Source organism: Aquarana catesbeiana, linkage group LG09 (assembly GCF_042186555.1).
Source record: "Aquarana catesbeiana isolate 2022-GZ linkage group LG09, ASM4218655v1, whole genome shotgun sequence".
In the NCBI taxonomy this organism is placed as follows: Eukaryota; Metazoa; Chordata; class Amphibia; order Anura; family Ranidae; genus Aquarana; species Aquarana catesbeiana.
In genome coordinates this window covers 288,898,766-288,925,965 of record NC_133332.1, presented here as the reverse complement: position 1 = coordinate 288,925,965, position 27,200 = coordinate 288,898,766, and the positions used below count along the sequence as shown (strand labels likewise).

General features: G+C 42.7%; 1 protein-coding gene across 7 annotated transcripts in view; it reads left to right on the top strand.

Moving 5' to 3' along the window:
• Window positions 1–27,200, top strand: part of IQSEC2 (IQ motif and Sec7 domain ArfGEF 2) — a 440,728-nt gene that overhangs the window by 388,397 nt on the left and 25,131 nt on the right. For 6 of the 7 annotated variants that reach the window (XM_073600380.1, XM_073600379.1, XM_073600382.1 and 3 more), the window contains 6 exons: window positions 8,612–8,882; window positions 9,277–9,663; window positions 13,918–14,798; window positions 23,550–23,711; window positions 25,713–25,835; window positions 25,931–26,097. In XM_073600380.1, the coding sequence (XP_073456481.1) occupies window positions 8,612–8,882; window positions 9,277–9,663; window positions 13,918–14,798; window positions 23,550–23,711; window positions 25,713–25,835; window positions 25,931–26,097 (1,991 nt within the window). The remainder of the gene's footprint in view (window positions 1–8,611; window positions 8,883–9,276; window positions 9,664–13,917; window positions 14,799–23,549; window positions 23,712–25,712; window positions 25,836–25,930; window positions 26,098–27,200) is intronic. The other variant, XM_073600381.1, reaches the window with a different exon arrangement.

Here is a 27,200-nt window from a genome sequence, read left to right as displayed (position 1 = left end):
CCAGAAGGATTTACCCCCTTAATGAGCCATTTTTTTGCGATACGGCACTGCGTCGCTTTAACCACTTCAGCCCCGGACCATTTGGCTGGCAAAAGACCAGAGCACTTTTTGCGATTCAGCACTGCGTCAATTTAACTGACAATTGCGCGGTCGTGCGACATGGCTCCCAAACAAAATTGACATCCTTTTTTTCCCCACAAATAGAGCTTTCTTTTGGTGGTATTTGATCGCCTCTGTGGTTTTTATTTTTTGCGCTATAAACAAAAAAAAGAGCGACAATTTTTGCTATAATAAATATCCCCAAAAAATATATTAAAAAAACCATTTTTGTTCCTCAGTTTAGGCCGATACGTATTCTTCTACATGTTTTTGGTAAAAAACCTTGCAATAAGTTTTTGTTTTTTTTTATTGATTGGTTTGCGCAAAAGTTAGAGCGTCTACAAAATAGGGGATAGATTTATGGCATTTTTATTAATAACTTTTTTTTTTACTAGTAATGGCGGCAATCAGCAATTTTTATCATGACTGCGACATTATGGCGGACAGATCGGACAATTTTGGTGCTATTTTGGGACATTCACATTTATACAGATTAAAAATGCATTGATTACTGTGTAAATGTGGCAGTGAAGGGGTTAACCAGGAGGGGTCGCTGTAGAGGTTAAGTGTGTCCTAGGGATGTGTTCTAACTTGGGGGGGGGGGGGGGCGTTATGTGTGACACGACACTGATCACCTCTTCCGATTACAGGGAGCTGTGATCATTGTCACTAGGCAGAACGGGGAAATGCTTGTTTACATCAGCATTTCCCCGTTTCTTCCTCTCCGTGAGATGATCACGAGTTACGCCGTGGACATCGAATCCGCGGGACCCGCAATCGCACTCACGGAGTTCACAGCGGGCGCGTGCCCACAAGCTGCGTCTTAAAGGGCAAAGTACAGGTACGTTAATATGCCTGTACGTGCCCTTCTGCTGACGTATATCGGCGTGAGCCGGTCGGTAAATGGGTTAACTGACAATTGCGCGGTCATGCGACGTTGTACACAAACAAAAAAATTTTTTTTTCTTTTGTTGGTATTTTGATCACCTCTGCGGTTTTCATTTTTTGCGAAATACGGACAATTTTGAAAAAAACGAAACAATTTTTTACTTTTCGCTATAATAAATATCCCAAGAATAAAAACAAATTTTTTTCATCCGTTTAAGGCTGATATGTATTCTTCTACATATTTTTGGTATGGAAAAAAATCGCAATAAGCGTATATTAATTGGTTTGTGCAAAAGTTATAGCGTCTACAAAATAGGGGATATATTTATGGCATTTTTTATTTAATTTTTTTTACTAGTAATGGCGGTGATCAGCGATTTTTAGCGGGACTGCGACATTGCAGTGGACAGATCGGACACTTGACACTTTTTTGGGACCAGTGACATTTATACAGCGATCGCAGCTAAAAATAGCCACCGATTACTGTATAAATGGCACTGGGAGGGAAGGGGTTAACACTAGGAGGTGATCAAGGGGTTAAGTGCTCCCAGGGAGGGGACTCACTGGGAGTACAGAGAGAGGCTGTTCCTGATCACTAGAACGGCAATCTGTTTGTTTACATTGACAGATCCCCGTTCTGGCTCTGAGGAGCGATCCCGGGTGCTTTAAGAACAAGCTGCGATGTCCACCGGCCTGCTATTGTTTTTAAAGCAGCTGACGTACAGCTACGACGATTTACGCAGCCGTGCCAACCTGATGGCAGCTGGTCGGCAAGCGGTTTAGATTGTCATACACTTTGCAATCTGATCGCACAATTAGCTTGCCTATACATTCCTTTCAATTGAGCATTTGGATATTTATTTATTTCAGGTACTTGTATAGCGCTGTCAGTTTACATATACATTGTACGTTCACATTAGTCCCTGCCCTCTTGGAGCTTATAATCTAAGGTCCCTAACTCACATTTACACACACACACACGAGGGACAATTTTACCCGGGAGCCAATTAAACTACCAACATGTCTTTGGAGAGTGGGAGGAAACCGCAGTACCCGGAGGAAACCCACGCAGGCACAGGGAGAACATGCAAACTCCAGGCAGGTAGTGGTTGGGATTCAAACCAGCGACCCTTCTTACTGCTAGGCGAGAGTGCTACCCACTACACCACTGTGCTGCCCATATTGGATAAGCTTTATGCCTTCTGTACACTTGACACTGTAGAAAGCTGTAAAATGAGTTTTTCAGCGTTTACAGTAGCGTTTTTTTTTTTTTAGCTGCAGTGTTTTTTAGCTTTTTATTTAACAAAATTATACTCCCACAAAAGCTTATGGCTCAAAAATGCGGATAAACGCAGAATAGCCGTGTTTTTCAGCGTTTTTAATATTTTTTCAGCTTTTTTTCAGAGTTAGAGCGTGTTTACAGCTGAAAAACTCCTCTCAAAATTCCCTAGTTCTGGGTTTTTTTTCCAGCCAATAAACCCCCTGCCAAAACCTGCTGATAACAGCCTATGTGTGCATGGAGACATACCTGATTGAATATAAATTCAATAGATTGTTTAGGTGGCGCCTCACATAGATGTGATGAGGTTTGGGGACTGCCTTTCATACGGGTCATCACAAACAAAATTTCCCAGCACGCATACCAGCCAGCCAGCCTGCAAACAAACCAAACTGACCCGGTCTAACAATACACGTTAAAAGCAGAGGGTTTTGTTGTACACATTTGCAAATACATATGTAAGCGCCCACGTCAAGGCTCCTCTGTATACTGCAGTCCTAACTCCCTGTGCCTTTGAGGAGTGTTCGCCCTCTAGGCAAATTTGCCCTTAAAGTCTTTGTAAAGTCTATTATTTTTATTCCTTTTTAAACATGTTATACATACCTCCTACGTGAAGTTGGTTTTGCACAGGGTAGCCTCCATCCTCCTCTTCTCGTGTCCCTCTTTGCTGCTCCTGTCCCCTCCTTCCTATCTAGTGCCCCCACAGCCAGCAGCTCTCTATGGGGGCACCCGAGCCGAGTCAGAGCCCCATGTATCCATTCAGACATAGAGCCCAGACCCGGCCGCACCCCCTCTTTCCCCTGATTGGCTGACTGACTTTAATTGACAGCAGCAGGAGCCAATGGTGCCACTGCTGTGTCTCCGCCAATCAGGAGGAGAGTCCCGAGTGGCCTAGACACTCGTGGACATCGCTGGAGAGAGAAGGTGCCTCAGGTAAGTAATTAGGGGGTTACTGGGGAGGTTGCTGCACACAAAAGGTTTTTTATCTTAATGCATAGAATGTGTTAAGATTAAAAAAAAAAACCTCCTGCCTTTACAACCCCTTTAATTTATCCGCTCCTACATATTCTCCAACTTGGAGACTCTCAAAAACATAGAGTTAGGACTGTAGTATACAGAGGAGCCATGACGTGGGCACTGCGGCTTACATATGTACAGTAATACCTCGGATTGCGAGTAACGCGGTTAACGAGCATTTTGCAATATAAGCTATTTTTTTTTTAAATCCTGACTCGGTTTGTGAGCGTTGTCTCACAAAACTAGCAGAATTCAAGCCTCTGGGGTGTGCAATACCGCATTTGGCCAGAGGTGCGGGGGCGCTGGTGACACTCTGAGCCGCTCGGATGCACTCAGAGCCACTCAGAAACACTCTGTTCCCGAGTATCGCCGAGCCTTTCTGAGTGGATCTGAGTGCTTCGGAGTGTCTCCGGCGCCCACCCCTGGCCACATGTGGTACTGCATACAATAGAAGTCACTGTGGAACGAATTATCTGAGTTTCCATTGACTCCTATGGGGAAAATCACTTTGATATACGAGTGCTTTGGATTACAAGCATTATTCTGGAATGAATTATACTCGTAATCCAAGGTACCACTGTATTTGCAAATGTGTGCAACGAAAATCCTCTGTTTTTAATGTGAATTGTTAGACCAGGTCAATTTGGTTTGTTTGCAGACTAGCTGGTAAGTGTTGTGATGTGTGTTTCATAGGGGTCAGGATTTTTTTTCCCTGTAAATATGTTGGTTAAGAGATGCATAATGTCATCTGTGGGATAGAGGAATATATGTGGTGCCTCTGTGTTTTCCCTGAGCCCAGGGATCTGTGGCTGTAGGTGATTGGGCTCATGGGGCTTCCTCTCATACTGCACTTTGTACTGGGTTTGGGGTTGTCTGTGTTGTAGATGTGTACTGTTGGGAGCTGCTTTGCACGTATGTTGTGGTTGGAAGGTGTGTCTGTTGCAGGAAGGAGGAGTCTGAGCTATCTGGAAAGGCTATAGATCGTGACACATAATGCAAAATATCTGTACCATATACCTGTAAAAAAGTATCTATACCATAGTGGAGCAGAAACAGGGTCAGAGATATCCTGTCCTGTAGATCTGTGGGATCAGGGGTATCTGTGAGATATATTATAGGGTAATCAATGATACCAGTACTGTAAATCTGTATGAAGATTTTTAGGATCAGAGGTATCTGTGCTCTATTTGTTCTGTGGATCTTTAGAATCAGGGGTATCTTTGTATTGTATATAGTTGCTATGAATCAGAGATTGGGGATTGTACTGTATGCTTGTACTATAAATCTTTAGGTTTAGGAGAATCTGCTTTAATTCTGTTGAATTGTGTGTTCTATATCCGTACATTAGAAACAAACCTGTTGTGGACAGGTGGGATGGGGAGCGTCCATAGATATGTGGGATTAACTGCTTCTGTACTGTAAGCCACTCCTTTCAGGGGGTCCTTCAAAGGGATCCTTAGAGGTTTACTCGGGGTACCTTGAGATTTAGTTTCTATTTATTGGTGTCTGCACAGTTATGGAGCCACCATCTTTTAGCTGGAATTCTGACCATCACTGTAAGGGGTAAATTTTTCCCAATAACCACCAATTTTTGCATTTTTCTCGCTGGTTCCCAATCATTTGTTTTTTGGAAGGGTTTCCCTTAACTGGGAAGTTGTTTCAGGGGTTCCTCTAAGGTAAAAAGGTTAAAAAAGGCTGCTCTAGACAAAGTAGATCAGGAGAATGTGTATCGTGATATGTTGTGAATAGGGCTTCTGTAAGATCAGGGATTTCTGTGGTGCTTATTGTAGACCTGTGGAATCAGGTTTTTGTTTGCAGTAGATCTGAAGGATCTGTTGATTGGTGGTACCAGACTTTCCTGTAGTTTGGATCCTAGGAATTGTGTTCTGGCAAATGGAAAATTGTTCCTCTTGCGGGACTTTAAAAGGAGAACCTACTCGGGAGTAATAAGGAGGATGAGGAGTGTATATTTGAAATGAAATTAGGTATTTATTAAAGTATAGACCTAAACAGGTCTATGGTACACAAGGTAAATGTAACAGGAATACAAAAAGGGGTACAGGATGCGTAATACAGACAAAGAAATTGCAATACAATATGCAGAGATACACAATCATTGAACTCCATTGAACACACATACAGGGAGTACCCGACGCGTTTCGAGATACACTCTTCTTCAGGGGTATCTGATTGGAATCAGCATAAACAGAAGTATGTCTATAATTTACAAAGACAGTTATGAGCCAAATGTGAAACATTACATATTCAACATCAACATGAGAAAACGTGTGATCATTATAGTGGAAATGTATAATATTGTATAACAGTAAATACTAACCATGTGGTATTGCTTGGGGGAGTGTGTATATTAATGCATCCATTTAAAAACATTCAGGCGGAGAGGGGGTAGGGGGGACATGTCGCCACAGACACACCGAGGTATGTGCTCACTCCTGTCCAGTTCGGGCAGGCCATGTGTACCTTGTCCCAGTGGAGTCACCAGGGGGGGCTGTTCCCCAACAGAGGGCGTCAAAAACACCAATGGGTATGGTGGTCCTGGGGTGGGCTCCAATCTGCATGGAAAACAGGGGAGTATGAGGGAGTCAGGGCAGAAATATGTATAAGCCTGGGAGGGTATTGGGGTCACAGGCATTGTGCATGCCCTGTATAATATATGGTTGTATACCTGTAGATTGAAGGAAATACCTGGAGTGGGTGGTAGATGCTGTGCAGGTAGGGTCCTGTTTGATGTATGACAAGGGACCGGCACAGGCAGGTCATACAGTTGCCCAATGTGGCATAAACAGGGGAGGTGAAGCCCGGTGTCATGGGGGTCAAATGCTAAGGATTGGGCAAGGAGATTATCCAAGGGTACCATGGAGTAGGTGCCTGGCCGGGGGTCCAAACGGGGTTTGGGGTTTTGGGGTATCCAGCCTAGAAGAAAAATGTAGGAGTAAGATCCAGGCAATGAGTAGGATGGGATAAGTCTATGTCTGGGATATTGTCCAAAGGGGGTCAAAACAGAGCCGTGTATGGAGAAAGGTTTACCTGAGGCAGGTCCTGGGGTCGAAGTGGTGTTACACTGCTGGTGTGCAGATATGGAGGGGAGCCTGGGAGTGTGTGCTGAATGCTGAGTTTAAATGGTGTGGCCGAGCTCGAGATAGGTTGCCAGTGCGGCCAATGGGTGAGAAGTAGATGCCCCCCGGGCCTGGGGTGCGTGCATCGGTCCCCATGGAGACCGAGGCCGGAGTGTATATGTACCTCCGGGCGCGGTGAAGCATAACCCCCGGCGGGATGACGTGTAGTGCATGGGGGCGGGAGACATACTTCTGATTCTGATTCCAATCAGATACCCCTGAAGAAGAGTTTATCTCAAAACGCGTCGGGTACTCCCCGTATGTGTGTTCTATATGTACCGGAGTTCAATGATTGTGTATCTCTGCATATTGTATTGCAATTTCTTTTGTCTGTATTACGCATCCTGTACCCCTTTTTGTATTCCTGTTACATTTACCTTGTGTACCATCGACCAGTTTGGATCTATACTTTAATAAATACCTAATTTCATTTCAAATATACACTCCTCATACTCCTTATTACTCCCGAGTAGGTTCTCCTTTTAAAGTCCTGCAAGAGGAACAATTTTCCATTTGCCTAGACACATTGGGGATGTGGGTTTACCCAACTCTCTAGACCAACTTAGCACCACCCCTGTCTTGTTTTAGGAATTGTGTTCTGACCTTCCAAGAACAGCAGAGATACTGCATACTGTACTGTGTACTATCCTGTGTTCATAAGATAATCATAAAATAAAGATGATCATAATCACTTTAAGGACTTTTATGTCACACTAGTGTTTCTGCTAGCCAGCAGCATGATCACCACAATACAGCTGCCACTTTCCTAGCGGAAGCATCTCCCTCAATGGCTAAACCATTGCAGAATTGCATTCGCTAGCAACTGAGCCGTAACAGAGTGACACTTGATTGGTTTGGGGGGCAATGCCATGGGAGAAGGTGAGTGGAGTTTTAGCAATTTCTGTTGTCACCAGAGGCAGAATCACTAGTGTGACATGATCCTAAAATGTATGGCATGAATGATCCAAGTCCTTGAACTTTGTTTGACCTCCTTGCTTTAAACTGAACATAGATGGTGTTGGGCAGCTGGAAGTGTAGGCTAATCAAATAGCTAAAAGATGTATTTTTTTTAAGCTAGTAACGTAATTTGTATGTATGGGATGCCGAGTGTGCATTCTTATACCTGGAGCCAGGCAAGAAGGTCTGTGTTGTGCTGTTCTTCTCTTGCCGTCTGTTGTCGCTAGATGTCCATATATTATGCTGTATCTGTTCTGTCTAGTTGCCTGTATGCTATATTGCTTCTGTCTGTAGCCTCTCTGGCTGGCACTATATTTGTACTGCACTATGTTGCCTAAATTTTGTGGACATCTGACCATCACACCATATTAGCTTGTTGAACATCCAAAACTATGGGCATTCTTAAGGACTTGTCTTCTCACTGCACCTCCAATCTTCTTGAAATAATTTCTGAAAGATTCTGGGGTGTTTTGTGGAGATTTTTGTCCATTTAAGAGAGTATGTCTAGAATCAAATACTGATGTTGGTCAAAAAGATCTTAATCCGTGTGCCAGTTCATCCCGAAGGTGTTCAGTGGGGTTGAGGCTATGTGCAGGCCACTCGTGTTCCTCCACAACAAACTCCTCAAACTGTCTTTTTGGAGCTTGATTTGTGCACAAGGGAACAGAATTGGGCCTTCCACAAGGATGCAAGTGTATGATTATCTAAAATCTTTTTATATGACGTAGCATTAACTGTAAACACCTGAACAGAAAAATTTGTAGTGGTTCCAACGTGGTGTGATGATTAGGTGTCCTCAAGCACTGTATACTGTATTTTTGTCTTGGCCTCTATCCTCTTTAGCTGACAGTATGTTATGTTGTATCTGTTTCAGCCTATATCCTGTTTGGATGACCGTATGTTGTACTGCTCTGTTTTTGCTTCTTTTCTCCATTGCTGACTGTATTTTTAGTTTCCTCTGTTTTGACTTGCTCTCTGCATTGGGAATAACTGCTTCTCCTTCAGCCTGTATTCTAGCTTTTTGTTTTGTTTTTGAATGGCGCTGCCTCTGTCTCGGAACCCAGTTCTCTGTTGATGAATGTGCAGTACTGCACTCCTTAATCTTATGTTGTGCTGTCTCCAGCTGAGCTTGGGCTCTCTGAGGCTAATAACTGTGTCTCTGTTCTCGGTTTTAGCGCTCTTGTGGTCATTTTTTTTTTTTGCACCTTCTTATCACCCTTATTTGTCTCTTTAGTGTTGAAGGTGGCGACTCTCTTGGAAGTGAATCTGGAACCATTGTTGACAGTCCAGGCCAGCAGCCTCCTTACCGCGGAGAGGTGAAAATCGACCATTACGACCTGCCATCACCCACCCGTCACCCACCCCACCCTGGCCTCCAGTGGAGTCAAAGGGCCAGACTGCAGCCAGCCAGTGTTGCCTTGCGTAAGCAGGAAGAAGAAGAAAACAAGAGATCCAAAGCCTTGTCTGACAGCTATGAATTGTCAACAGACCTCCAGGACAAAAAGGTACCTATTCACATCCAATTCTTCCTTATGTCATCTACTCTCCTCCTGTCTTACATCAAGGCTTAGTCCTTGTCTGTAACTTTTGTCTCTTCCCCCTATCCTTCTAGAGACATGGTTTTCAAACCTGTCACTATGACTAAGTAGTCATGGTTTCTACTTGTACTGAGTCAGTCAAGTGCTAATCTGTAATAATATAATTATAAAACTCGTAACTGAGTTTGTGCACTGTTAGTCCCAGGGACAGGTTTGAAGACCTCTCTTGCTATTTCTGTCCATGCTTCTATCCTGTCCCTACTGCTCCCTCTAACCTCATGTTTCAGACTGTCCTTCTGTCCTCTTTGGTGTCTCCTGGACCCTTGTCTTACACACACACTCTACCTGTCTCCTGATGTAGGTGGAGATGCTGGAGAGGAAGTATGGGGGCTATTTCCTCAGTCGGCGAGCGGCTCGCACCATCCAGACTGCGTTCAGACAGTATCGCATGAATAAGAACTTTGAACGCCTTCGTAGCTCTGCTTCTGAGAGCCGCATGTCTCGTCGGATCATCCTTTCCAACATGCGCATGCAGTACTCCTTTGAGGAGTATGACAAGACCCACAACGTCCCATATTTCCAGGGCAAACCGGTGTCATTGGACGAAGGGGTAGCTGCATGTCGTGGGCAGGGGGAGCGAGGTCTTCAATATGTGGGCTCCTGCAGCGGTATTGACGGTGATTCCATCAACACCTCAGGGGAGTTTTCCACTGAAATCACAGAACTGGAGGATTCCTTCTCCAAACAGGTGAGACACAAAATGGGTGAGTGTTATATTGGGGAGGAGTAAAGGAACTTTTATAGTGAATAAGGCAGATAAAAACATGAAGATAAAACTCTTATAAACACTGGTGGATTTTTTTATATTTATTTATTTTTTAACGATTACTAAAGCCAGCCAAGAAAATCCCACTTACAGGGTCATTATACTCAAACCAGATATTGAGATGCTAGTGGCTAAATAAACCATTGGTATCTTTTGTGTCTCAGGGACTCAGGCAGTAAAGTAATACCTCCATATTTCCCAGCCTGGCTGCAACACCATTATTCGTTATCACTGTCCATGCTACATGTTTTTGTCATGTAAGCTGAGTGAGTGAGTGAATGCCCCTTGTAATACCCATGGCAGCTGGACAGATTTAATTCAAGTGCAGAAATCTTTCTACCAGAGTCCCTGAGAGGTACAAGGAGCCAGTGACTGATTCACCACCCTACCCGCCCCGATTACATGTCTAAGCTAATATATTTGTTTTGAGTGGACTGATCCTTTAAGGGTACCACAAACTTTCGGGGCAGCCATTTTTTTGACTGAACTAGGGAATCTACCCTTATCGGTCTTTAATCTACTTGGAAATAGTGAAATAACAGATACCCTTTGTCTAACTTGATAGTTTGGATATTGGCTCAGCCCACAAAATGGCTGCTTCAGATATATGTGGGTGAAAGATCCATTTTAAATTGCATTCCTAGTGTGTCCTCTCTCCTAGTTGTGTCATAGCGCACTATATAGCTGTGCATTTGTCTTCCTCCTGCTACATTTTTTGTGACTCCCCTGCCCTTTTTTGTGTTTTTGCTCTTGAAGAAATGACTATATTGCTGCCTCTACACAGTCCCACTTTTGTCCCAATGCATTTTATATAGTGATGTCTGCAAAGGTTTCTTTTTTTTTTTTTTTAAATATAGCAACATTTTTTTTTCATTATGGGTTTTTGAGTTTTCCACTTTGCTTTAGATTAAAAGAGACCTCAACATATATTTGGCCCCCATGCTTTTACAGGATTAGCTTTGAGGTTAGGTTTAAATGCAATGGTGATGTCCTTTTAAATAGTAGCTGGGCATTTGGTAATCACCTGAGACTCACCTATGTTAAATGTATAGCCTTTGCTGCTAGACAGAATCTGTCTTGACCTTACCATATTTACTATGAACACCATGCACTCTTTTTGGCACCTGTGGGCACAGCAGGGTCGCTGCATATGGGCAGTAGTTAGGTGATGCTGTGACCACTAATGATGCCTATTTAAAGAGTTACTGTGCAGTACCAAGATACTGCTGCTGCAAAGGACATCTCCTGGGCCTCCATTTACTCATCTTACCTTTGATACCTTGGAGCTCCTTGCTGCTCCTCAGATGAAAATTAGATGTGTTGGCAACCTGGGGGAATTGTCACAGGGATAGGGCCTCGGCTTCTAGTCGCAGGCACCGCCACAGAGGGAATCATCACATGCTACCTCATACCCAGAAGTCACAGTTATTCTCATCAGCTGTAGAAGATGGAGAGCAAGTAAGATGAGTACAAGGGGTCAGTGGATGTCTTTGGCAGAGGCACTGTCACTTTGCCCTGTATGGGAATGGTGAAAGTGTCTCTTTGAAGCAGCATCATTAACTGCCTGCAATCTTGTACTTGCACAGAGCCGCCTCGCCCATCTACTGCCCATATGCACAGACTCTGCTGTGTTAATAAGTTCCAAAAAGTGCGTGGTCCTCACAGGAAATAAGGAAGGTCCAACTGCCAACTTTCAGACTGAGCACAAGCTGTGCATAGGGATGATGCCTGGGGAAGGCAGTAAACACAATGCACCATCTACTATTACTGCTGGGAAACACTGCAGGCAGCACCTATTAAACTAAAATGTATTTACTCCCAAGAACAAACCTTTTAGTATATGCAGTTTACCAGTCCCCTTGGATGGGTTATCAGTGTTTTGTTTTCAGACATTTTTCCTTTCACCCAGTAACACACCTCTTGTCCTATGTCTTAACAATATGGTGGTGGTGGGTCTGTACTTTACAGAGATGACTGGTAACAGTACTGATTGATCAGAGTGCAATAGAAACAGAGCACAGTAACTTAACAGTTTACAAGGTTTCTGGCAGGATCATCAGATATTTTTTTTTGGACTTCAAACAGATGTAAAAAAACACTATCAATTGCATATCTAACAGACAGAAAGGGAGCAAATAATTTAAACCTCAAGCCTTGTAGGGGGTTTTTCACTGTCAGGGCAATAAGAATGTGGAACTCTCTTCCACAATCGGTGGTGTCAGCAAGAAGTATTGATAGTTTTAAGACTCTTGGACGTACAGCTTAGTGAACACAGTATACAGGGATATGGGAAATGATTATCGACCTGAACACACATACAGCTAGTACACGGGTTGAACTGGATGGACTAGTGTCTTTACTGTCTATAAAATAACAGAAGTTCACCGATAGAGTTGTAACAAGTCCAATTTTGCCTCCTGTTATTCAGGATTGTTTCCCCAGATTCAAATTGTTATATTTGTTATACAAATTGTTTCCCGCCTAGAGTAAAATTTAGTATCAGTATCTGATGGGTGGTAATTCTCTATTTTGGTGTTAGATTTCATTTTGTGTCCTGTATTTTAATGAAGTCATACACACCATTATTATGTATTAGGCAAACTGAAAGCGAAGTGAAGTGAACATTTTACTGAAAGCTAACACACAAACAACTCCAACTCATCATCAACCAATGAGTTTCTATTGAAGCAAGATTTCTGCTGTCATCATGTTTTTAGAATATGCTTTATTGATTTCTAATTTGGAAATCTATTTGGATACATATTTCTACTAAGTTGAGGCTGATATTACCTGTAGACCTTGCACTGGACCTAATCAATAAGGGACTAAGGCAAGGCTCTGTGCAGATTATCTTTCCTCTTTTGATCCTTTTGTTTTTGTTATTCTAAATATGGCTATTTGTTATCTAGAAATGACAATAGATGATATGGTAGACTAAGGATTTGTAAAGGAGATGATTACCAGTTTTGGAATCTGCACTATTTGCTTTTTCTGGATCAACACAGCTAGCTATATATTAAAAGTTAAAGTGTAAGTAAACCCCCCTATCGTTTTCAGCCAAGGAAGCTGCCATCTTTGCCTCTGTTTAATCTACAACTGCCATGATGCTGCACATGTGACACAAGCCATTGGATGGTTTGACAGTTTGGTTGAGAGCACAACCAATGGGAGTGTTACATTTCCGGCATGTGCCGGAAATGAAATTGTTTTATGGATGGGTTTACTTCCGCTTTAAGGCATTGGAGCTACATTTTTAAACATAAGTTTTGAAGCTCAACTGAACTTTTCGTTTAATTACACTTCAGGTGAAACTAAACTTAGGTGTTTGTTTTACTTTAGAAAGCAGCCTCCACTTGAATAGAAAACCACATTTCCTGTCAACCTACTGCAGAGAAGGACTTGGTATGGAAGCAGTGGTCTCTCTGTAGAGGGCCAGCCACACCCCCTGCTCAGTCAGAGCTAGTGTTCCCCAGTCGGAAGGGAACATGAGCTTTGCTGATGGCAAACCTCTATAGAGCTAACCCAGTGAGAGGTGTTGGAGTGACCACTGCTTCCACAGAGAGTGTAGGTCCTTCTCCACAGCATGCTGGCACCCATCTTCATAGCATGCTGGCTTTTCTATTCAGGTTGTTGCTGCTTTTTTTTTTTTTTCTAAGAAAGCGAACGCTAAGGCTTCAATTGCCTTTTGTTTTGATGCACCTGGAATGTATTTAGCAGCCCTAAACTATAAAAGTTGAGTTTAAAGCAATACTATTGCAACAATGGGTGTCTTGAAGGCCAACTCCAACAGAACCCTTTTGTTTATCACATAATCACACACACAGGTTGGACTTGATGGACTTGTGTCTTTTTTCAACCTCACCTACTATGTAACTATGTTTAGTTTTGAATAGCGCGGTTGCTCTCGGTAACTATAGGGTAGGTTTTTTAACACACCTTATCCCTGTGATAACAGGACAAAAAAAAAAGAGGAGAATGGGGATTACTAAGACAGGAGGACAACAATAAAATCCTGACAGAGGTTCTCCCCTTTACCCACTCTACTAAACAAAGTGGAGAGATTTCCCATCAATTAAAGTCCTGGGATCTCCGTCACTGGGTACAGGAAATAAGGGATAATCTCCCAAATGTGGACACGGTAATAAAAAAACCTGACTTTCTCACTCTTTCTCATAGGTTAAGTCCTTGGCTGAGTCTATAGATGATGCCCTAAGCTGCCGATCTATGCACTGCACGGATCCCCGAGATGAAAAAGGAAGCTTGGAAAAGGGAGAGAGCAAGGAACAACATGGAGACAGCACTGCCACTTCCTTCAGTGATGTCACTCTCTATATGGACGAAGGAGTACCCGTCTCACCTCTTTCTCTTGACCGGCCTCCAAGCTCTGATCAGGACACTCCACAAGGAACTAGTTCACGGCAGGAGTACTGGGCCACCTCTTCCTCCCGGGAAGACAGCCGCGAGAATGGTAGTAGAAGGAGCACTCCCTGCATGGAGTGCCGGGACTTTCGCATGAGAGGCGCTCATCTTCCTTTGCTCACTATTGAGCCTCCTAGTGACAGTTCTGTGGACCTAAGTGATAGGTCAGACCGAGGCTCTTTAAATAGGCAGGTTGTTTATGAACAAGAGAACTGCAGCCCACATGGGACTCTTAAACAAGCACCTCACAAAGGACCTGCACGCTCCCCACATCCCCATCGCCATTATCATCCGGAACCTCTGCCTCCGCCATCGGACACTGGGGGTGGAAATAATGGTACTGCAGTGGGGGTTGTGGGAGGCGGGATGGTAGGGGTGCGACATATGCATCATGGTAAACAGGAACTTGGGGAGAATTCAGATGGTGACAATGAAAGTCTAAACAGCACCACTAACTCCAATGAAACCATCAACTGCAGCTCAGGCTCCTCTTCCCGTGACAGCCTACGGGAGCCCCCCAATACCCTTTGTAAGCAGACGTACCAGAGGGAAACCAGGCACAGCTGGGACTCTCCTGCTTTCAACAATGATGTGGTGCAAAGGAGGCAATACCGCATCGGTCTCAACCTCTTTAACAAGTAGGTGTTGGATACATCCATCAGCAGAAGTCTTAATAATGGAAGTGTGGTTGTTGGATATTTGGTTAAATATACTAGGTGCTCCTGAGTGCGTGTTTGATGAATATTTGCTTTTCAGGAGGTAGTCTATGGATGTTATGTAAGTTCAGCCTTGGTGTATGTGTTGTTCAGCACACAATAACATTAATGTATGGGTGAAATTACATACTATACCAGGCTTTTGTAACCTTTTTACTGCGCTAGAAATCATTTTTTAGTTCTTTGGGAACCTCTGCAAAAAGCATTATATCTACAGCGTGATCAGTAAGTAGTAGATATAATAAGAATTAAAGAAATGTGGCGTAAATAATGTATTTTACACCTGAGCATATAATCTTTTTAATACCTCCCTGCTATACAACATGAAATGAAAGAGAAGAAATAATGGCCTATAAAGAAACAAGGAGAGTTGGAATTGTAGTGTCCCTGTATATTGGAGGTCAGTGAGAAGTGCTCCCTTACATTTGTGGTCAGTAGGGGAGGTGCTCTCTTACACTGACGGTCAATGGGAGAGGTGAACCCTTACATTGGTGGTCATTAGGAGAAGTGTTCCCTAACATTGGTTTAACTATATAGGCTTGTGTCTTTTTTCAACCTGTAATCACCTATGCAAAAACATTGAAGGTCAGTGGAAGAGACCCTCCTTTATGTGGTGGTCAATGGGAGAGGCTCTCCCTTACACTCATGGTCAGTGGAAGGGGTGCTCCCTTACATTCATGGTCAGTGGGAGGGGTGCTCCCTTACACTCATGGTCAGTGGGAGGGGGTGCTCCCTTACATTCATGGTCAGTGGGAGGGGTGCTCCCTTACACTCATGGTCAGTGGGAGGGGGTGCTCCCTTACATTCATGGTCAGTGGGAGGGGTGCTCCCTTACACTCATGGTCAGTGGGAGGGGTGCTCCCTTACATTCATGGTCAGTGGGAGGGGGTGCTCCCTTACATTCATGGTCAGTGGGAGGGGTGCTCCCTTACACTCATGGTCAGTGGGAGGGGTGCTCCCTTACACTCATGGTCAGTGGGAGGGGGTGCTCCCTTACATTCATGGTCAGTGGGAGGGGTGCTCCCTTACACTCATGGTCAGTGGAAGGGGTGCTCCCTTACATTCATGGTCAGTGGGAGGGGTGCTCCCTCAGATTGCTATTACTTTACATTGATGGCCATTTAGAGGAAAATGTCTTACAATGGTGGTCAGTGGGAAGAACGGAGACAGAACTATGCAAGCACCATAAGGTGTGATATAATTCTACTACTGTTTATGAAACCCCTAAAACACTCTGGAGAAACCCTAGAGTTCCACTGAATGATGGTAGAAAAATTCCCTAAATTTAAGAAGATATCCCCTGGCTTCCTGTTTTGTCGTCAGGATATTTTCCATTGGGGCATAAGCACCCTCTCAGTGTTTAACTGTTCCCTACAAAGCTAAAAAGTCTTCCTATATAATGTCAAACCCTAGTGTCCTTAACCTGAGCATTTTGTAAATGCTCACAAAATCACAAATTTTTGTGCGCATTTATGAAATGCGAGAGCACTGCGTGATGCTCTAGCCTTGCCATGCATTTTTTAAAAAATGCAAAGCTCAACGCATAAAAAAGTTACATGAGCTACTTTGACGCGCTTGTCGCACATAGGCCAGCCCATTGAAATGGCTGGCTATACGCATAGTACGCAAAATAAGCTTAAACAGGGCATGATTTTGCACACATTCTCCTTACGCCTAGGTGTAAATGCAGCCTAATACCAGACAGAGATTCTTGGAATACAAGCCAATAGTGTCATCTATTATAATTGAGTAGTTAAGTATCAAGTCGCCCTTCCCCATTATTATTTTTATTTTATTACATTTTATAGCTCTATTTAACTTGCTTAGCCTACAACCCCGGGCCTAAGGATTATTATGTTGCTTTTCCAGTGCTTTATGGTTTTGCTGTGCTTGAACTTCATAACAATCTGCTACTTTAAATGTAGTTTAGTAGGACGCATGATCTGGCTCTTTAAAGAGGAGGTCAAGCCTGGGTGAAAAAAATTAAGTCAGAAGCTACAAATACTGTAACTGCTGACTTTTAATATTACGGCACTTACCTGTCCAGGGAGCCCGCAATGTCGGCACCCCAGCCGATCTTTGGATGGCATTACGGGTGCTGCCAGCATCATTCCTGGTAAGGGACGCTGGCAGTGATGCCTTTCGGCTTCACAGCTGGTTCCCTACTGTGTATGTGCGAAGTATGCTGCGCTTTCTTATTGGCAGGGCAAGGAGGAGAGGGGCCAAACTTCTGAGGGACGACCGCGACTCCGTCTCCCAGAAGTGGGGAAGGGGGCCTGTCAACTCCGCTTTAATAAGATCCCTGTGCCCAAAGTGCAGTAATCTAAACCAACCAAAATGTGGAAAGTGAAATGTGGCTTCTTACTATATAGCCATGGACTTTTGTAATAAAGTGTAACTAAAGGCAAAACTTTTTTTTCATTTTTGGATAGAGGGAGATGTATTGGAACAGCTGTCAGTTTTTATTGCTGTCTGTGCCCCTGTTAGGGAGATTCACCCTCTCTATTTATCCTGTATACCATTATCATACATCGTAAAAGTTAAAGAACCCAAATTTTGGGCTGACATCAGAACAGTAATAGAGGGGAAATCTTCCAAAGGGGACACTAGTTCTGTTGACCCTCTATCCAAAATGAAAAAAAAAAAAAGTTTGCCTTTAGTTACACTTTAAAGAGGAACTGCAGTCTGCTCACATAATAAGTAATAAAAACATCTTTGCCATTCTGAAGCTTCCCTCCAACCACTTTGCATATTATTTTATATATACTGTGATTCTGTACTTGCCAAATATGCTGCAGAAATCTCCCTCCACTGTCTGGCTGCATCCATTTTAACTGTGGGCAGCTGAAGCTGCTGCCTGTTCAGTTCCTGGATTTACACAGAAGCACACCTCCTGCTCTGCAGCTCTGATTGGCCCTCTTATGACTCATCCTTCCTGGCAAACTCTCAAGAGTGAGAGTGAGAGAGAGAGAGAGAGAGAGCTGTGCATGATGTCCTAAGCCTAAGCTTTTTACCAGATAAACAGGAAGTGGGCTGTATAAGGTATTTACTGGCAGAAAAAAAAATGTTTTACTATCCAAAGTTAAAACAACAAGGGCAGAAGATTTAATAGATGGAAAGTTGGAAAAATAAATTATAATTACCTTTCAACTGGTTTCCACACTGGGTATGGTGCCGTCACAATCCTTCTGATGAGATCCTGGGCTTGCTGAGTATCCTAAATCTTGCAAGAAGACACTGTTGCACTTTGAATCATGACGTCACCCTATCCTTGGGTGATACAAGCGGAAGCTGGGTGAAAGGCAATTATTCTCTACGTTTTTCAGCATTCATTTTGGGTTTTGAACTAGGCATTAGAAGTCTGGTGTATTAAAAGAGAAGTATGGGATTCATGAAAAAAATAAAATGTGTGTGTGTGTATATATATATATATATATATATATATATATATATATATATTCACCTAGGTTTGGTCTAGCATTGGTCTTATGCTGCATCTGTCCACCGCTGGCTCCAAGACTGAGAACTGAGTGATCAAACACTGCTGATCACTCAGTCACCAGCTGTCTGCAGCCTAAAACCTGAGAGCTGTCAGTCACCTGCTCTCCGCTCTGCCTCTCCAGCACTCGGAGCACCAGGCTGTGGAGGGGGCGGGATGGGCTGGCTCTTAGCGGTTCGCTGAGAGGCTAAGCTAGCTGCCTGTCCAGGCATTTGTATGGATGGGTGGATCCTAACCGTGGACCGGCTCTGTGACGTCAGCCGACAGCAGGCTTCAGCTCGCTAAAAATGGGTCACAGGTGTGCAGACTGAAGGTCACTCCTGTGATCCATAATTTGGCCATAGTCCTTTCTTCTTTTTCTTTTTTTAGTTTTGGGGTAGTGGGGAAAGTTTAGAACCCATGTCATGTTTTTTTTTTTTTTTTTTCTCTGTGGCTCATTGGGGAAGATCTATTTTCTGTCTTGTTGGCTAGTCTCATCAAAATAGAAAATGATGGGAAATCCAATATTTTATAATTGTCCCTATAGCAGAAATATAGGGGCACTCTTTCAATGAGGATGGGAATTTCCCTCAATTTGTAGAGATTTCCTCTAACTTCCTGTTCCATCAGGAAGTGAAAGAAAATCTCTGCAATTAGACACAGACAGCAAAAAACAATCTGCAGCATTTTACCCGAAGTTCCAGGCTGTGGGCGGTCCCTCTGGGGTTGGTTTACTAAAACTGGAGAGCGCAAAATCAGGTGCAGCTCTGTATAGAAACCAATCGGCTTCCAGGTTTTTTTTTGTTAAAGCTTAACTGAACAAGCTGAAGTTGATTGGCTACCATGTACAGCTGCACCAGATTTTGCGCTCTGCTGTTTTAGTAAATCGACCCCTCTGCGTCATCACATAAAATGCATTGTACTTTTTTAGTGAAGAGCATGCGACGACCATGGCTAAAGCACCTTAGAGAGGTGGCAGCACCGGACCAGTCACATGGACGGGGGAGCCTGCTGGAGCCAAGAGTAGGACAAATATTACTGATATCCCTCCACACCTAGATTAAATGAGCATTTAACCCTTACATCGGTGGAAGATAGATTTAGTAAAATTCGTTGAGTTCTGCTTGGATATCTTTAATGTGAAAATGATCTTTAATACAGTGCGGACCAGTAAAATAACGTGCATGTATTGTGCATTGAAGCTCAAGAAAAGTTGTTTAGGTCTAACAAAGTTTTATGTTGCTGACTCATTGGGAAGTTGCAGATCCGGCATAGTAAACAAGCAAATAAAGATTCCATGATAGTATTTTTGACGTTCCTGGTGTCAGACTAACAACTGCTTGTGAGTAAAAAAAAATATTCTCCTGCTTAGTCATTGGGATGCTTGTGGCCCTTATTTTCTGATCCAGTAACAGTCTTCCAGCCTGGATATACTGGATATACTATACTGTGGTTCAGCTGTTGTTACTCTGCTTGTTCCAGCAGCATGCCCCCCGCTTTTCCTTATCTTACTTCTTTGTAAAGTTTACTGTATTTGCCGTCCTCGTATAAGGTGACCCCCTTTTAACCGCTTCAGCCCCGGAAGATTTTACCCCCTTCCTGACCAGAGCACTTTTTGCAATTCGGCACTGCGTCGCTTTAACTGACAGTTGCGCAGTCATGCGACGTTGTACCCAAAGAAAATTGACGTCCTTTTTTCCCCACAAATAGAGCTTTCTTTTGGTGGCATTTGATCACCTCTGCGTTTTTTTTGCGCTATAAACAAATAAAAGCGACATTTAAAAAAAAGAAAGCAATGCTTTTTACGTTTTGCTATAATAAATATCCCCCCCCAAAAAAAAAAAATATATATATATATATATATATATAAAAATGTTTTCCTCAGTTTAGGCCCGATATGTATTCTTCTACATATTTTTGGGAAATAAATCGCAATAAGCGTATATTGGTTTGCGCAAAAGTTATAGCGTCTACAAAATAGGGGATATTTTTGTGGCATTTTTATTATTATTTTTTTTTTTATTAGTAATGGCAGCAATCTGCGGTTTTTATCGGGACTGCGACATTATGGCGGACGCATCGGACATTTTTGACACTATTTATACAGCAATCGGTGCAAAAAAAAAAAAACGCATTGATTACTGTGTAAATGACACTGGCAGGGAAGGGGTTAAACACTAGGGGGTGATCAAGGGGTTAAGTGTGTCCTAGGGAGTGATTCTAACTGTGGGGGGGATGGGCTTCCACTGACATGACAGCGATCACTGCTCCTGATGACAGTAGGCAGTGATCTCTGTCATGTCACAAGGCAGAACAGGTTAATGCCTTGTTTACATCTCCCCGTTCTGCAGCTCCGTGACACGATCGCGGGGACACCGGTGGACATAGAGCCCACGGGCACGATCACGCTGTACGCAGCCGGCGCGCACCCGCTGGCCCTACCAATTAAAGGGGACACACAGGTGCGCCCATTTGCCCACCGCTGCCATTGTGCCAACGTATATCGGCGTACAGGGGTCAGCAAGTGGTTAAAATGGTTATGACTTGCCGGTACTTTAAAATCCTCATCATATTCATCCTCTGACATCATAAGTTGATGACATCTTGTGATACATTTGTAAGACAGTTATCATATGGATCTAATTCTGAATCAGATGGTGTGTCTTCCCCTTCATCTACATAACCATTTTGGCGATGCTCATTCACCATGTCTGCTACATGATTTTGGAGTTCTGGCCAATGTGGGGTGCCTCTTCTTAATGCATACTTACTCCTTGGCATACTCTTTAATACATCTTCATTTGCTTTCCAGTCTCTGACCATCTTTTCTGCTACTCTGTATCGTCTTGCATCAGCAAAGTTATTCTGTTCCTTGGCAAAGTTTACAACCTTCAGCTTTAAACTGGCTTCATATTTCCTCCTCCTACAGTAGCTGCGGCTACATACAGTATACCGTTCTGAGCCAATCACGGTGAGTGATGTATGCTATTAATGAATACAAAGCCTGCTCGGATTGGTAGAGGTTGTAACATCATCAGCCTGCACCTCTCTGACTCTCAAAGCCAATCCGAGCAGGCTTTGTATTCATTAATAGAATACATCACTCACCGTGATTGGCTCAGAACGGTATACTGTATGTAGGCGAAGCTACTGTACATGCGGTATTACCACACATCCAGTGGGCTGACAGATTAGGGATGTTTGTTTTGGGCCAGCTTGGCCCAAAAGAACTAAAGGTGCACTAAATGTACCTCATGTATAAGATGGCCCCAGTCTTATACATGGGGATTTTTGGGGGATATTTTTAAGTATAAAAAGTCATCTTATACGCCACAAAAATACGGTATGTGGGAACTTCAAAAAGTTATCAGTAGCTCTTAGTAACCAATAATACGCTTCTTTTTTGCCCTGAAAAATGATACCCAGTCCCCGATAGCCCATAAAAGATGCACTTTATTACCAAAAGTATTGGGATGTCTGCCATTACACACACATGAACTTGGCACCTCAGTCTTAGTCCATAGGGTTCAATATTGATTTGGCCCACCCTTTGCAGCTTTAACAGCTTCAACTCTTCTGGGAAGGCTGTCCACCAGGTTTAGTAGTGTGTCACTCAGGTTGAACTGGATGGACTGGTGTCTTTATTCAACCTTAGTAACTGAAACGCATTTGTAAAGTCAGCCATTGATGTTGGACGAGAAGGCCTGGCTTGCAGTCTGCTCTCTAATTCATCCCATTCATTTGAATGGTCAAACATTCCCATAGACACACTCCTAAACCTTGTGGACAGCCTTCCCAGAAGAGTTGAAACTGCAAAGGGTGGGCCAAAACAATATTGACCCTTACGGACTAAGACTGGGATGCCATTAAATTTCATGTGCGTGTAAAGGCATGTGTCCCAATACTTTTGGTAATATAGTGTAACTGTTGACATTGTGTTTGTTACTTCTTTATATAATAACACTTTGGCTTCCATTTTTTGCTTTTGTGGCTATATTAGGCTGATGATATCATGAGTTTCCCTTTCGCCTTTTCGGGATATGCCCTGGCCATAGTTCATTGGACAGGAGTGACGGCTTCCTTTGGGGCTTGATCCAAACTGTGCTCATCTGATTTTGCTTATGACACCACCTGCTGGTGAAATCTAGCACTGCTTAGCAACCACAAAATATAACAGTCCTCTGTGGGAATAATTGTATTTTTATGATAGAAAATCTGTCATCCAAGGGTTATAAACAGTTGAACCATAGGCTTCTCTCCGGATTCCTGCTGTCAGCCGCATCCGTCGGCAGCGTGAACCCAGCCTGAATATACGGTAATGCATAGAAAGCTCTACAGAACTACTTTGCATGCAGGGCTGCTTTGCATATAAAATACTCAACAGTGCCGTGCTAATCAAATCTATGAATGTGACTGAACCCAGCTATTCCAATATTCACTTACGATACAAAACTGAAAAACGAAAATGTTTTTCTTAGACATAAAAATACAGTAATTGTTATGATTATTATGCATGAACCAAACATAATAGTCACAAAAATTATATTATATGGTCTTGAAAGTTGGTAGCTTTGAGTGCTGTACCTCTATTTCACTCATTATCCTTTTTGTACACTTTAAACATTTATAGGTGAGTCCAAAAAGACTTTAATATATAGAGAGAGATATAGCGATAGAGATATATTGATGGATAGCGATAGAGATATATCGATGGATAGCGATAGCGATAGAGATATATCGATGGATAGCGATAGAGATATATATATATATATATATATATATATATATATATATATATAGAGAGAGAGATATATATCTCTCTCTATATATATATATATATATATATATATATATATATCTATCGATATATATATATATCTATCGATATATATAGATATATATATCGATATATTATAGATATATATCTATATAGAGAGATATAAATATATCTCTCTATATAGATATATATCTATATAATCTATTTCTATCTATGTATATCTCTATCCATCTATATAGATATATATATCTATATCTCAGTCACTTTTACTTTTGTAAAATTTGAACTTGGGTTAAGAAATGATATACATTGTATCTGTTTTTTAGTTTGTGTATATATATATTTTTTTCTTTTTTGACTTGATCCATGTAGAACTATTTAGATATAATGCATATATATAATTCTTTTTGCTTTGCAGAAAGCCAGAAAAAGGAATTCAGTACTTGATTGAGAGGGGCTTCCTATCTGATACCCCCGTGGGGGTAGCACATTTTATCCTTGAACGGAAAGGTCTGAGCCGACAAATGATTGGAGAGTTCCTTGGAAACCGCCAAAAACAGTTTAACAGAGATGTCTTAGAGTAAGGAAACCCACACCTTTGAATTTATAAATGTGAAACTATCAGATATTTTACTTTTTTTATCTTTTTATTTATCTTTTGTGACTGTGTGTGCGATATCTTGTTATTAGATGGTTGATCACAATTTGCCCTGTGTGTCTGCAAGGACATGGTATGCTGGACTGTGAGGACAATTGTGTTCTTTCATTAGTGTCCCTGACCTTGGATCATTCAAAAGTAAAAACCAAACAATAAAAAAAAAAATCTTTGAAAGTAATTATAACTTTTACCATTTCCGCTATGCTTAGCCAATTAGTTGCAATCGCTGTTTGGGTATTCTGACAGCTGTGGGTGCCAACTGTCACTATACAAAAGCCAGCATAGGAAATGTGGACATCCAGGCTGCTCTGGACAGAGAAATTGAGTGATTTCTTTCATTCAGTCCAGAAATCGAAGTGAAGAGAGGTTAAAAAAGAATACGTTTTTCTTATTTATATCACTACACACCTGGAAGCAACATCTGGAAGTTTAGGAAAACTGTAACATGGTCCTCTGCCAGGAGTTCAGTTCTATGTGTACGGACCTGGAGCAGGGGAACTGCAAGTACACAGTAAAATATTCCACCAGCAAACATTAACAAACTGCGGCAGCATGGTAACAACACACAACACTTATTGCACCATATACCCCATTAATACTGGTAACAACAAGAGCCTAGCTGGATTGCAGTCCTGAATTTTACTATACAGAAGAATTCTGTATTCTCCATATTGTCCATAAACTGATGGGTGCGGATCTCTTGGGTTCCATGTCTGCTGCATGTATTTTAGAAATCTATAACAGGCCCATGCACACTGCAGCTAAAAAAAAAGCTGCTTTTACAGGCACTTGTGCTTATAAAAGCTTGAAAAAGCTTGTGCTTTTTTTGTGCTGTTTTGCACGTATTAATTGAGCGTTTTTGAGCATTAGGCCCCTTTCACACGGAGCTGTCTGTTTTTACTACTCCGCTTGCTCAGTGGAGATCACTCCGTTGATCCCCGCTGAGCCGGCAGATGACAAGTCCATCTCTGCATTCTGTGCAGGGACGCACCTGTCAGAGAGTCCGCTCTCCTCTATGGGGGGATCGGATGATTACGGACCGCCTGTCCGTTTTCATCGGATCCGACAGACGAATGGAAAATAGAACATCCATCCATCTGGATTTTGCGGAGCGGATCAGATCAGGGCGGATCGGATGTCAGCAGACATGTCACCGCTGACATCCGACGCTGTATGGAGCGACCGTTCAGATCCGCCTGAAAAAACTGACAGGCAGATCTAAACGGTCCGCATGTGTGAAAGGGGCCTTAGTGCCGGTTCACACAGGGGCGACTTGTCAGGCGACCTAGCTGCCTGACAAGTCGCCTCCTGTTCTGTACAATGGAACCGTTCTAATAGGAGCGACGCAAGTCGCTCCGACTTAGAAAAAGGTTCCTGTACTACTTTGGGGGCGACTTGCATAGAATTCTATACAGAAGTCGTTTTGCAAGTCGCCCTGGAAGTCGTGTGCAGGTCGCCTCGGTGAGGCGACCTGCAAGTCGTGCCGCCCCTGTGTGAACCGCGGCTAAGGGTTTTTTTCTTTCAGAAACCCTCCCCTCAACTCGTCCGTCCCCCCCCCTTTTTTTTCTTTTTATTGTGCATTTTCAAGCTTTTATGAGCTATATTAAGCTTTTTCAAGCTTTTTTGCACGTTTTTGTTTACTTGGTTGTGTCTTCTGCTCGAAAGCTCCTCTCAAAAACTTGTTTTTTTGGGGGGTTTTTGTTTGCCCATAAGGGCATATGCCTGTAAACTTCTGAAAAAGCCATAGTGTGCATGGACACATTGGCTAACATGGAGAGGAGTTTCCGGGCAGAAACAAATGTGAGCTCAAAGACGCTCAAAAGCTTGTAGGAGCACCTTCTTTGAGATGCAGTGAGTATGAGCCCTAATAAGATTGTTTTTTTATCTTTATGATTGATTGCCTTGTATTATGCTTTATTTCAGCTGTGTGGTGGATGAAATGGATTTCTCAAACATGGATCTGGACGAGGCATTGCGCAAATTCCAGGCTCACATACGTGTTCAGGGAGAGGCACAGAAGGTGGAGAGGCTCATTGAGGCTTTCAGGTGAACCTTCAGGTTTTATGTTTCTGCACTGGAGACTTTGCTTCTCTTTTCTGGTCCTTGGATTCTAACATTTCTACTCCTTTAATTCTTTCCAGTCAGCGTTACTGTGTATGTAACCCGGCCCTGGTCCGTCAGTTCCGTAACCCAGATACCATATTTATCCTGGCATTCGCTATTATTCTTCTCAACACGGACATGTACAGCCCGAGCGTCAAAGCTGAGCGCAAGATGAAGCTAGATGACTTCATTAAAAACCTGCGTGGTAAGAAAGTCTCATATACAGATAGGGATGTTTTTGAACACCGGGAGATGCAGCAAATGGGAGATGTATTCTATAAGGGTGAAAATTAAAGCTGCTGCCGACAGCAACCCACTCAGCACTACCCTGCACAAGAAAAGTGACATCTGGGGGAACACTATGGGGAACACTTCTGCTCCACGGCCTCCGTTTTCAGCTATACCGCTAAGGTGACCTCAACACTCATTTAACTGCACATTTCTTAAATTTGACAAATTTGAAAATGATTACAGTCTTTCAGTTTAAGGAAAGCCAAGCCTGTAGCATCCTATTTGTTTTGTTTATGTCCTGAAGCTGTCATTCTGGCTTGCCCCCCTGGAACAATGATGATACATGGAATAAAACTTCCTTTATTCACAGTAACTGCTTTAGGAACTGTATCATTAAAGTGTTACTAAACCCAGGACCCTGCATTCACTATATCTGGTCTTCCACAGAACATGGAAATGCAATTATTTTAGTAAATATAAACTGCTAAATACCTTTTCTCATCAGCATTATATAGCAGCCTTGTGACTTTTAGCAGTGTCCGGCTGAGCACTGGTTAAAACTTGTAGGAGGAGTTTTCATTCTGCTCTGACTGTCCTATGAGGCTGCATGACCCCTGACCCTCTGTCTGGACAGTGCTGATTGGCCCTGTGCTGATCACATGCACCCTCCCCCAAAAAAAAAAATCTGCATGTGCAGAGTGCCTCCAAGGCTCTGTACTATCAGCAGATGGATTGGGGTCAGTAAAAGGAACAGATCAAACAGCCTTTTTACACCATGCAGATTAACCCCTTAGGTACCACAGTGAGTATAACAAGCATGCTTTACTGCATATACAGACTGATTTTACTGTTGTGGGTTTAGTAACACTTTAAAAGGCATCAGATGGTACAGGCTAGTATGTTCTAAAACAAAGATTCATGTCATTAACGAATTATATTAACAGAAAATACAGTAGAAATCCACAAAGCATATGAGGTGTTGCAGTGTGCTATGTTAGTGTTACTAAACCCACAACAGTAAAATCAGTCTGTATATGCAGTAAAGCATGCTTGTTATACTCACTGTGGAACCTAAGG